Source organism: Podarcis vaucheri, assembly GCF_965113315.1.
Source record: "Podarcis vaucheri genome assembly, chromosome: 15".
In the NCBI taxonomy this organism is placed as follows: Eukaryota; Metazoa; Chordata; class Lepidosauria; order Squamata; family Lacertidae; genus Podarcis; species Podarcis vaucheri.
The window spans coordinates 17,020,042-17,031,905 of NC_138753.1; the positions used below are offsets into that span (position 1 = coordinate 17,020,042).

The following is an 11,864-nucleotide window of genomic DNA, read 5'->3' on the forward strand; positions in this document are numbered from 1 at the left end:
ATGGCCAGCCCAAAAGCAAGGAATGTGCCACCCCTCAGCTGATCAAGCCCCTATACCGGTCTTGTTTGTGGGATTGGTCTGTAGGGCTAGGCAATGTCTCTTCACCACTTCTTCCTCCCCTAAGGTGGGGAGCAAGAAGCAGCCGAGATACATTTTGGGCATGGTGATATGTTAGCATATCCCAATATTTAGCTGCTGATACATCACGATTTTGAAAACCAAATATCGGCCAGTCCTACTGACCATACCCTGCCCCAGAACAAGGGTCTGTTTCTGTGTGTTACAATGGGGAGAGGTGGCTTACAAGGAACCCTTGGCTTCTACTTTATTGTCCCATATAAAGTTTAAAGCGATTTGAGCCCCTTTGTGTCCATTCGGGGTTGTGGGGGGGGGTGTCTGGGGAGCGCAGAGACTGCACCAGCGCTGCTGCGAGGTCAGAAGTTGTTGATGGCAATGGACTCTCTCATCTGCATGCAGAGGACTTCGTCGATGTAGATGGTGTTTGCTTTGACCTGGATCTCCTCCTCCAGAGACAGCTGGCGGCGGTTCAGGCCTTTCAGCTCGGCGTCGGCCTGGGCCAGGGTCTCCTTCAGCCTGTAAGGGGGGAGCAGAGGGAAAGAGGGTCACAGGCCTCTGAGGGGGACTAAATAGGGCAAGCAGACCCTCCTTGCTCCTGGCCCCACCAGAACTCTCCATCTGAGCTGGTCTTTGACCGTAATAAATTATCTCTATCCATCTTTATACCTGCGGATGAATACATTTGCCCACAGACTGATGGGAGCATTACGCCCAACATTCCACTTGAGAATTATGGGAAACAACCAAATTTGCATGAGAAGAACCTGCTAGTTCTGGCCAAAGGCCCATCTAGCCCAGCATCCTGTTCTCACAGTGGCTAAATATCGCTAACAGCCTAGGAATCGAGATAGACTGACCCTACACCTGGAGGTTCCAGAAAAAAATTAAGGACCTGCTGGATCAGACGTCTCATCCAGCATCCCTTGGTCAACCAGATGCCCCAAAGGCAAGCCACAAGCAGGACCTGAGTGCAAGAGCCTTCTCTCCCCTCTTGTGGCTTCCAGCAACTGGTACCCAGAATCACTGTTGCCTGTGACTCTGCAGGCAGAGCACAGCCATTGTGGCTAATAGCCATCAGTAGCCCTCTCGTCCCTCTGTTAATTTGTCCAATCCTCTTTTAAAGCCATCTTGGCTGGTGGCCATCACTCTGGAAGGGAGTTCCATAGTTTCAACTATGAGCTGTGTGAGAAGGTCCTTTCTTTTCTCCGTGCTGGATCTTCCAACTTGCAGCTACATTGGAAGTCCATGAGAACATGCATGTGAATTTGGTTGCTTTGCATAACTTGCTCCATTTGCCAGGAAGGCAGGTAAGGATCTGGTGCCCTGCTACCTGGCCCCTTCCCAGTGGCGTAGCGTGGGTTGTCAGCACCCGGGGCAAGGCAAGTAATTTGCGCCCCCTAACCCATGAATTTGCGCCCCCTAACCCGTGGATTTGCGCCCCCTAACCCTAACCCCCAGATGTTGCGCCCGGTGCGGCCGGCCCCCCCTGCACCCCCCACGCTACGCCACTGCCCCTTCCTACCTCCCTCTCGCCCCACTAGAGCTAAACATCACTGTATACTGATATATCACAATGTCTGAAATAAGGATGGAACTATGCATTGGCTGGCTTCATGGGTTTTCCCACATTGTGATTTTTGCATAGCACACCCACACACCATGATTTGCAATCTATGGCCGGGCAAAAATTATGAAAGCAATATCATGATAAGGACTTAAAACTGGCCTTGGATGCAACAAGAATCCAATGACAGCATACAAATCAATCTGGCCAAGCCCTCCCCCTCTTCACAAATGCAAATAAACCCCACTGCAGCCAACCAGAGACAACCAACCACACCCTGCCCCCAAATACCTCTCATTACCAAGAAAATGCAATAAGCAAATAGAAAGAAAACCTACCCACTTGATGCTGACACAAAACCCCACATGTACACTGTGCAAAAGAATATAAGCCTCCCCACCCCACCCTCCTCTTCTTCCTCTTCCTCTTCCTCAACCTTATACTGTACCCAACACTAATATCTCACAAAAAATGTAACTGATTTGTAAGAAAGACACTGCAACCTGAAAAAGAGACAAGGCATGTACTTTCGCAAACCAAGAAAATCTTTAATATAGTTTTAAAAAAACCTGGTCTTGGACGATACCTAGCCCAGCCCTAACATCATGATTTGCGATATATTGCCAGGTCAAAAACTATGAAACCAGTATCACGATATGTACGGTACTTCAAACCGGTTTTGGACAATATATCAACCCAAACCCCTGGTTTGCATCCACAGAGGTACAGAATCTTCCGTTTTAAACCTTCAATTATACATATAAATTAAAAAAAAAAAACTTATATCCCACCCATCTGGCTGGGTTTCCCCAGCCACTCTGAGCAGCTTCCAACAGGAGATTAAAAATACATTAAAACATCAGTCAAATGTATAAGCCTGGGTACTTCAAGGCCCCCTGCTGAGGAACCACAAAGTGCACCCTTTGCAAGGCAGCACCCACCCATCCCTCCTGGCTGCTGCTTGGGAGCAAGGAGGGTGCTGCTACCCCCCAGGGAGAGCTCTGGGGTGGGCCTGGCCCTGTGGCTGTTTTACTTGCCTCTGGATGTTGTGGTTGATCTCGTGCACCTCCCGCATCAGCTGGTATTGCGCCTTGTCCCGGCAGAGCTCCACATTGGGCCGGTGGGTCCTTGTCTCCAGGCGGGTCTGGGCCACCTTGGCCGGCCCCTCCTTGTCCAAGATGGCTTTCTTCAGGGAGTCAATGTTCTTCTCCTGAGCACTGACCTGCTCCATCACCTTCAAGCAGAAGCAAGGCGGAGTCAGGAGCAGGGCAGGAAGATCTCAGAGGACCATCCCGCCACTTCCCCTCTCTGCTGCCCCAGCTAAGGGAGTTGTCAGAGCATAGGATCCTAGAATTGTAGAGTTGGAAGGGATCCCCAAGGGATATCTAGTCCTGATTCCTGATAGACAGCCATCCAACCTCTGCTGGAAAACCTCCAAGGAAGGAGAGTCCACCACCTTCCAAGATGCTCCACCATCTCTCAATGTTGGAAACTTCTTCCTAATGTTTAGTCGGCGCCTCTTTCCTTGTAGTGCGAATCCATTGGCCTGAGTCCTCCCCCCTGGAGCAGCAGAAAGCAAACTTGCTCCATCCTCTCAATGTGATGACCCTTCATATATCTGAAGGTGGCTATTGTACTGCCTCTCAGTCTCCTCTCCTCTTCACCCCCCATTCACACAAAAGGCAGCCCATTAGGAAGCAACTGGGGTGATGTGTCTGGAGAGCAAATCTATGGCCTCTGGACCTGAATCTCCAACACTGGTCCACACTGCAGCCAGCCTCAGAGGTGCTACAGGAATTCTTTGCCATCCCTAAAAGGTACAGGGACCCCTGACCATTAGGTTCAGTCGTGGCCAACTCTGGGGTTGTGGCGGCGTACAGCTTCCGGGTCATGTGGCCAGCATGACTAAGCCGCTTCTGGCAAACCAGAGCAGCGCCCAGTACCTATTTATCTACTTGCACTTTGACATGCTTTCAAACTGCTGGGTTGGCAGGAGCTGGGACCAAGCAACAGGAGCTCACCCCGTCGTGGGGATTCAAACTGCCAACCTTCTGATTGGCAAGTCCTAGGCTCTGTGGTTTAACCCACAGCGCCACCTGCGTCCCTTTGCAATCCTACATGGCGATTATCTTTGTGGATTGATCCTTGAAAGGAGGTGCCCTGCCTCTCAACCAAGCCCATTGCTAAAACCTAAGCATTGCAGTTTAAAAGAGTGGAAAGCTGGCTTGGGGGAGTTCAGAGCCCTGATAGGCATCAGACATGCTGCCTTCCCCAGGATTGACAGAGGTAGTTTATGTAATTTTATTTGTTTATTGCAATTGCACACTACCTTTTCCTCCAAGGGTGGTATACATTGTTCTCCACCTCCTCGTTAAATGCCCACAACACCCCTGCGGGGCAGGTAAAGCTGAGAAGCAGTGAGTGGCCCAGGGTCACCCAGTGAGCTTCATGGCTGAGCGGGGAATCACTGCTTGATCTCCCCTAGTGTGACACTGTAACCCCGATGCCACACAAAAGCCCTAAACATGGTGATGGGGTGGAAAAGAGAAACCGGCGGTTTGCCCCCTTCATTCCATCAACTCCTCCCTACCCTATGAAAAGCATTACAGTCATACCTCATGTTACATCCGCTTCATGTTACGTTCTTTCAGGTTACGTCCTGTGGCGACCCGGAAGTACCGGAAAGGGTTACTTCCGGGTTTCGCCGCTCTCGCATGCGCAGAAGCGCAAAATGACGTCACACACATGTGGCGGATTGCAACCCGCATGTGCACAGACGCGCAGCTGTGGGTTGCGCTCTTTTCATGTTGTGAACGGGCCTCTGGAACGTATCCCATTCGCAACCAGAGGTATCACTGTATTCAGAACAGTGGTTTACACAACCCACTATGGAAGACAATAACACAGTAAAAGAAGAAAAACTGTAGCAATTGCACATATTAAAACGATATCATTTAATGAAAACAGATGCACTCAATCCAATAATGTGATGCCACCTCTTCAGAGTCTGATACTCACTGACAGCTCCATTGTCCCCCTAGGGAATTCCACTGCCCCCCCCAGGGGTGCTACCACTCACTTAGGGAACCGGATGGAGCTTTTGCTGCTGCCGGCCCAGTGCTTACCTTGTCCAGGTGGTCCTCCAGTTTGGCCTTAGCGCTCTTGGTCTCCTTCAGCCGGTTCCGGAAGGCGACATTGACGGTGTTGATCTGCTTGCGCAAGTCACTGGCCGCCTGGGAGAGGATGCTGTCGATCAGGGCCCTCAGCGCTAGGGAGTTGTTGCGCTGTTGGTCGGCCTTTTCCACATTCGTGTTCGAGAAATCCTCCCATTCTTCGGGGCTCACCGAACTGCCGGGGGAATGAGAGAGGGGGAGGGAAGTGGGGGGGGGTCACTACTAGCTGGCCTGCCCTAAATCTTAAGGCTCAGGAAGGGGAGAGAGGTTCGGGGGTGGGGGTGGTCCCAGTGATGCTAAATGTTATGAGAATTATAAGGTCTAAGATAAAATAAATGTTCATAAATGTACCAGGCAAAAACATACAAAAATATATAAACCACATGTCTGAAACAGTACAGGAAAACAGTCCTGAAACCATTTTGACTCTCCCAAATTGACCTCAAATGTTTCTCTGCAAAAAGGAATGAAATGGGAAAAGCCTCCCCATTGTCTCTGTGCTCACAAATCCATCACAAAAGAATGGCCAGGATGCCCAGGTAAAAGCAATCAGTGACCATTATCAGGTATCCTGGCAGACAGGTTTTCTGCTGTAGATGTATATATGATGTTTTAGGGGGGTGGTACTGAGCTACAGGGGAGGCAATTTCTATATAAGAGCTTACACACCAATGTTCTGGCTTCCTCCTCCCTCCTTCGTGGGGGTGGGGTGAGCACCCTGTTGCAACAGTTTAATAAAGATCATGCTTACTAGCTGCTTTGCTTCTCAATATTCTCTGGCTGGCCTCTGTTATTTTTCTCCTACCGATAGAGGACCTACATAAGGACTCTACACGGGCTCTTGGGTACCCCATAAGGGGAAAGGAGCAGGGGTTTTTTTCCTTATAACACTAAATAAATAGTATTGTTTCTGAAACGTCAACAAGATTTTCTCTCTAAGGAATTGGAGCGATGAATCCATGTGGAACTCTGACGTGGCTCTGCCTCCAAAGATGGAATATCGTCCCAGCTGTCTTTTGCTCAGGGTTTTCCAAAGCATAAAAGTTGGTGCCTCCTTCAAAACAGGCAGAGAGAGAGAGTGTGTGTGTGTGTTTATGTGTGGGGTGCCCACGTCAGCCTCTGTCCTTGGGGAAGAAGTATGGAACAGCATCCGCCTTGCAATGGAAGGTCCAAGGGACAATCCCCATTGGCAGCATCTCCACATAGGGCTTAGAATGCTCTCAGTCTGAAACCCTGGAAAGCCAGCACTGCTGCCAGTCAGGGTAGACAACACTAACCGAACGGACCAACGGTCCTGATGCAGCATAAGGCACTTTCCTGTGTTTGTGGGTACGGTACTAGTTTGTCCTTATCAAAAGAATAATCTGATGGTGCATGGTGTTAATCTACTCAGCAATCAACAGACACTTTGTTTATTTTGCGGGGGACTGACCCTGTAATTTCAGAGCTGCAATTTCAGGTGTTTCCTCCTGGAGGGAGACACGCAAATTCCCACAGCTGGTCAGGGTGTACACACCTGTCTAGCCCTTACCAGAGGGCAGCAGCGGGCAAAGAGGCTGCAGTTACATTATGATTCCACCAGATTGTGGGAAATCTTGGGGAGAAGGAAAGGCTAAGGAGAAAACCCTACACAAATCCAGAGTCCCTAAGATGTGCCTTGTATGCCTCCTTCCAGCAACTCCTGCAGCCAAGCTGGTACCAGACATTGCTCTGCTTCCCTTTGAACCACATCAACAAGGCTAAGAGGGGGTCTTGTAGTTTGGGCAGCCCAGGAGCTCCATACACACTTGCACCCCTGAAAGGTCACTTCGCTGCTGCTAACACAGCAGTTTGACTTCACCCCCAGAGGCACACTCCATTGTCTCTCTAGACAGACGGATGCCAGCAACAACAATTGGATGGCAGGTAGAAAGAGCCTGAGGTTATGTCACCTGGTCAATACCACCTGGGCAACAGAGGGCAGAAAGCAGCAGAACCCTTTTTGGGAAGCCAACTCCATTGCTGCCCCAAAGAACTGCCGACCCCATCTGTTCCCACATGGGGCAACTCTCTCCTTGCCCCACACATTGTTGAAGTGAAGCGAGCTCCACAAGCGTTCAGCTGCCCCCGTTGTGCACCTGCCACCCTCCTCCTCAACCCGCCGTGAGACTCACTTCTCCTCGACCTTCAGGACATTCTGGGCGCATCTGATATCCGGCGTGTTGTTGTTGAGGTTGGAGCAATAGTTGTCGATGTTAAAGGCGGTGTATTTGTCTTTCAGGTCCTGCTCCAGGTTGTACTTGGCGGAGCGGTTGAGCCTGGAAGAGGAAAATCGGCCGTTGGGTGGGGAGGAGAATGGGGCAGAAAGGGGGCGGAAGGCAATGCCAGGCTGCAGCGGCGATCAGGTGTGGCATGGAAGTATCATCACTACTTGCTGTTATTAAATTTATTATCTGTCTTTCACCTGCAGAGTAGACAATACTGAAGGAGATTGTTTCACCTGCAACCCATCCACACATCCTGGGAATAGCTGTATACACAGACACACACTTTTCCAGCCCTGCCCACACACTCTCCAGAATCCCCACTCTCTTCTCCCCACTCTCTGCCTGCCCCCCGATGTGCCCCCCCCAATACCTGACTTGCTCAATGGCTTGCTCCAGCGTCCTCTCTAGCAGAGCGACGACTCCCTGAAGGACCTCGACTTCCTTGATCAGTTCCTGTTCCACCTCATCATGGACCAGGTCAATCCCAACTCGCCTCTCCCTGGAGCAGAAAAAAAGAGGAAAGGAGGAGAAGAAGAAAAAGAAGAGGAGGAGTTTGGATTTCATATCCCGCTTTATCACTACCCTAGGGAGTCTCAAAGCAGCTAGCAATCTCCTTTCCCTTCCTCCCCCACAACAAACACTTTGTGAGGTGAGTGGGGCTGAGAGACTTCAGAGAAGTGTGACCAAGGTCACCCAGCAGCTGCATGTGGAGGAGCGGGGAAGCGAACCCGGTTCACCAGATTACAAGTCCACCGCTCTTAACCACTACACCACACTGGCTGTATTAAGCATTAAGAGCATAAGAAGAGTCCTGCTGGATCAGGCCAATGGCCCATCTAGTCCAGAATCCCATTCTCATAGTGCCCCCCCCCGATGTCCCAGTGGCCTGCAGTACAGAGGGTTGGACTAGATGACCCATTGACTCCCTTCCAACTCTGCAGTTCTATGATTCCACTTGGGAGAGGCCAGAATAAGGCCCCCAATATATTCCCATGTCCTCACCGGTTCAGGAGACACTGCTGAGAGATGCAAAGCGGCTGCTTGAAATTTTCCAGTGCCTTTTCCAGCCGCGTCTTGAACGACAGCAGCACCTCCGTCTCCTTCACAAGCTGGTCGAGTTTGTCATCCAGTTGCTGCTTCCAGAACTTGATCTCCTCGAGCCTCTGCTCTGCGGGAAGAGAGGGAGCCAGGTGACGCCCAAGGGAGAAGCCCACAGCACCAAGGCCTCTGGCGGTGGCGGGGCCTCTGGGCTCAACTTAGAGAAAACCCGTGCTTTGTGATTGCTTTTTAAAAAAACACACATAAGCAGCTAAACCTGACGACTACAGGTGAAGGTGTGGAATCGGATTGGACTAGATGGTCCACAGGTCAGTGATTCAATACTCCTGGGCTGCCAACGGGTGGAATGAGCAGCTGTCCACTGCTGAAGACAGAATGCTAGGAATTATGGGCCTTTTGCCTGACTCAGCAGTCAGTTCAGGGTGAGATATAATAATAATAATTTATTATTTATACCCTGCCCATCTGGCTGACTTTCCCCAGCCACTCTGGGCGGCTTCCAAGCGAATGTTAAAAATACAGCATTAAATATTAAAAACTTCCCTAAACAGAGCTGCCTTCACATGTCTTTTAAAGATAGCTACTTATTTCTTTCACATCTGAAGGGAGGGCATTCCACAGGGCGGGTGCCACTACCGAGAAGGCCCTCTGTCTGGTTCCCTGTAACCTCACTTCTCGCAATGAGGGAACTGCCAGGAGGCCCTCGGCACTGGATCTCAGTGTCCGGGCTGAACGATGGGGGTGGAGATAGGGACCCCCAAGAAGATTCCACCTTTTGTAGGGAGGCCCAAGGGAGGCCAGTGATCTGACCCTTCTCCCCAGCAGAAACCAAGCCTCCTGCACAGACAACCCCCTCCCAACCTACCTATCCTCTTATTGACATCGCTTTGGGTCTTCTGGGTGGTCCTCTCAATTTCATCCACCAGACGCTGGCTCTCGTCCAACAAGCGCTCGGAGCGGCACCTCTCGGCCTCCGCGCTGCTGTACTGGGCCTTGTTGGCGATGTGCCACTCGGGGGGCAGGAACTTGGGGGGCGCTTGCAGGAGCTTGGCCATGCTCCCTTCTCAGGAAGGTCCTTCAGGGAGAGAGGGCAGTTCAGCACCTGGAGAAGGAGATTCAGACGGACGAAGTGAACTGGATTTTCTTCAATTAACTACACCACTTGTGGTGTTTAAGACAGCTTTACTTGGTCAGAACAACAGCAGCCACTGGGGAACCCCCCCAGATATAAAAGAGGATATAAAAGAAATGTACAATCTCGGTTAATGATAAGTATGTTAATATTTGTTACCTGTTGAGAATGTTAAGATCCTAATGACTAATCTTAATACAGTGCTACCTCAGGTAACAGACGCGTCAGGTTACAGACTCCGCTAACCCAGAAATAGTACCTCGGGTTAAGAACTTTGCTTCAGGATGAGAACAGAAATTGCCCGCTGGCGGTGCGGTGCCAGTGGGAGGCCCCATTGGCTAAAGTGGTACCTCAGGTTAAGAACAGTTGCAGGTTAAGAACAGACCTCCAGAACGAATTAAGTTCTTAACCCGAGGTACCACTGTACTATAACCATACGCTTCAAACGTTAAACGTGGGTGCAACACAGCGTGCATCACACCACAATTTTGCTGTTATCGGCAGGGGGTTCGCTTATGAAAATGAAAACCTACAAATGTGATTGCATTTTGCAGCAGTGTCATACTTTCAAAGTGCAGAAGCAAATGTTTGTACAGTGGTACCTCAGGTTAAGTACTTAATTCATTCCGGAAGTCTGTTCTTAACCTGAAACTGTTCTTAACCTGAAGCACCACTTTAGCTAATGGGGCCTTCCTGCTGCCGCCGCACCGCAAGAGCACGATTTCTGTTCTTATCCTGAAGCAAAGTTCTTAACCTGAAGCACTATTTCTGGGTTAGTGGAGTCTGTAACCTGAAGCGTATGTAACCCGAGGTACCACTGTACAGAGTCAGAAACATTCAGTCCATGATACAAGTACACAAGCCATTATTCAGAAGTGTGTGTGTGTTACATAAAGCATATGCAAGATATTCGGCGTCCAGGCCCCCTTTCCGAACCACCAATAATTTCTACCTGCTCTCCTCACACACCTGTGGCCCACCCTTTGCCAGCCCCGAGTTTATAGAGAGGCCTTCCTTCACCTTAGTTTTACACAGGCATAAAGTCACATTCTCAGAGAAAAAGCAGGTCTGCATGATCGGAGCAGAATTCTTGATTCAGCCATGGAGCCTCTTCTCTATCAAATTGGCTCAAGGCTGAGTTTTTCCTGCACATACATTCTTAATACAGTCTGGCTTCAAGGACCAGGCCTTGTTGGTAGACCACTTCTGTGTTACAAAGGGGGGCACAGAAGGGGCAAGTATATTTCTAGGAGAGCAAGGAAGAAAAAACGACAGCCTATTAATGCCAGCAGTTCTGAACAGTGGCGTAGCGTGGGGGGTGCAGGGGAGGCCGGCCGCACCGGGCACAACATCTGGGGGGGCGTGCTCGCACTCGCAGCTCTCTGCCCCCTGCTAAAATCCACGGGTTAGGGGGCGCAAATTACTTGCCTTGCCCCGGGTGCTGACAACCCACGCTACGCCACTGGTTCTGAAATAGGGGGGCGAGTTCCTTGGTTTATGGGGGGGGGGCTTGCTCACCCCCCCCCTCTGGCGCCGCCTACCAGGACCACCCTCCGTTGCTTGGGAGATGGGAGAGGCTTGGACGGCGCCGCATTCAGCTCAGATTGGGGGGGGGCGTGTTGCGGGGATTTAGGATCCCAGCGCGCAGCCCCTCTTTGGCACTGGATCGCCTGCTTGCAAAAGCCCTGAGGGCTCTAAATCTAGGCCGAAAGAAGACAGCGAAGAGGATTAAGGTTTAAGAAGCCAGATCACCTTTCCGCAGCAGCAGCTCTCGTCCTCGGCGCGCGCGCTCGAAGCATCAAAAGCTGAAGCGCCGAGCAACAAACCCGTCGCCATGGGGACGGGTAACGCGGGATCGCGGCAACGGGGGCGGAGTTCCAGAATGCGGCCGCGATTGGCTGCTGCCGCCTCCGAACCCGCGGAGGAGGGAAGGAATGAATGAACGAACCCTGGAATGAATGAAAAGGCGCGAAGCCTGGAAAACCGCGAGGGCGGCGTTCTTACCACTGGCCAGGACGGGGGGAAGGGCGCTCGGCACATGCTCAGGGGCCCCCTCGTTCTTCAGGAGAAGTGGAAAGCGACTGGAGTTCTTTATTATTATTGTAGTGTGGGGAATGGGGGCCATGATAGAGGCATTTATAAAATAACGCCTGGTGTGGACAGAGGACGGCTTTCCTTCCCCTCTCGTAACATGAGAAATATGTGGGACGCTCCAAAGACACTGAAGCGTTGATTGATTGCATTTTTAGCCCACCCTTTTCTCCAGGGAGCTCAAGATGGTGTACATGCCTCTCCTCCCCCTCTTCTTTTAGTCCCCACAACCCTCTAAGGTAGTCTAGGCTGATAGGCAGTGGCTGGCCCTCAAAGGCACCCCGAGTGAGCTCCATGGCCGAGTGAGGATTTGAACCCTGATCTCTCCCAGGTCCTAATCCAACTCTAACAATGCGCGCGCGTATGTGTGTGTGTGTGTGTGTGTATTTTTGTTATTGTACTTTCGCGTAGCAGGGTTGGACAGACAAAAGGAAGGCCAGGAAGCGCAGTTAACCTGTAAAAAGAGGATTGGTCTAATTCCTGGAGGACAATAAGACTATTAAAGGGCTAACTAGCCATGA

The 11,864-nt window shown here is 50.9% G+C and overlaps 1 protein-coding gene across 2 annotated transcripts; it reads right to left on the reverse strand.

The window, feature by feature from the left end:
• Positions 1 to 300: 300 nt before the first annotated feature.
• TEKT1 (tektin 1) lies at positions 301 to 11,097 on the reverse strand. 2 transcript variants are annotated; one of them, XM_082201491.1, is made up of 8 exons: positions 11,005 to 11,097; positions 8,986 to 9,195; positions 8,064 to 8,229; positions 7,432 to 7,560; positions 6,969 to 7,112; positions 4,768 to 4,990; positions 2,680 to 2,876; positions 301 to 594 (listed from the first exon to the last, which is right to left on the reverse strand). In XM_082201491.1, the coding sequence occupies exons 2-8, from the start codon at positions 9,173 to 9,175 to the stop codon at positions 435 to 437; spliced, it is 1,209 nt and encodes a 402-aa protein (XP_082057617.1). In that variant the 5' UTR covers positions 9,176 to 9,195; positions 11,005 to 11,097; the 3' UTR covers positions 301 to 434. The 2 variants fall into 2 exon arrangements, with proteins under 2 accessions (XP_082057617.1, XP_082057616.1); XM_082201490.1 differs by having other exon boundaries at positions 8,986 to 9,222; positions 11,005 to 11,088.
• Positions 11,098 to 11,864: the final 767 nt, after the last annotated feature.

Bases quoted from the DNA above. Each gene is read 5' to 3' on its own strand.
- TEKT1 (XM_082201491.1), bottom strand. From the start codon at position 9,175: ATGGCCAAGCTCCTGCAAGCGCCCCCCAAGTTCCTGCCCCCCGAGTGG. The intron at 7,113-7,431 runs GTATTGGGGGGG...TTCCTCTTCCAG, and splicing joins CAAGCCATTGAGCAAGTCAG to GCTCAACCGCTCCGCCAAGT. The intron at 4,991-6,968 runs GTGAGTCTCACG...TTCCCCCGGCAG, and splicing joins GTCCTGAAGGTCGAGGAGAA to TTCGGTGAGCCCCGAAGAAT.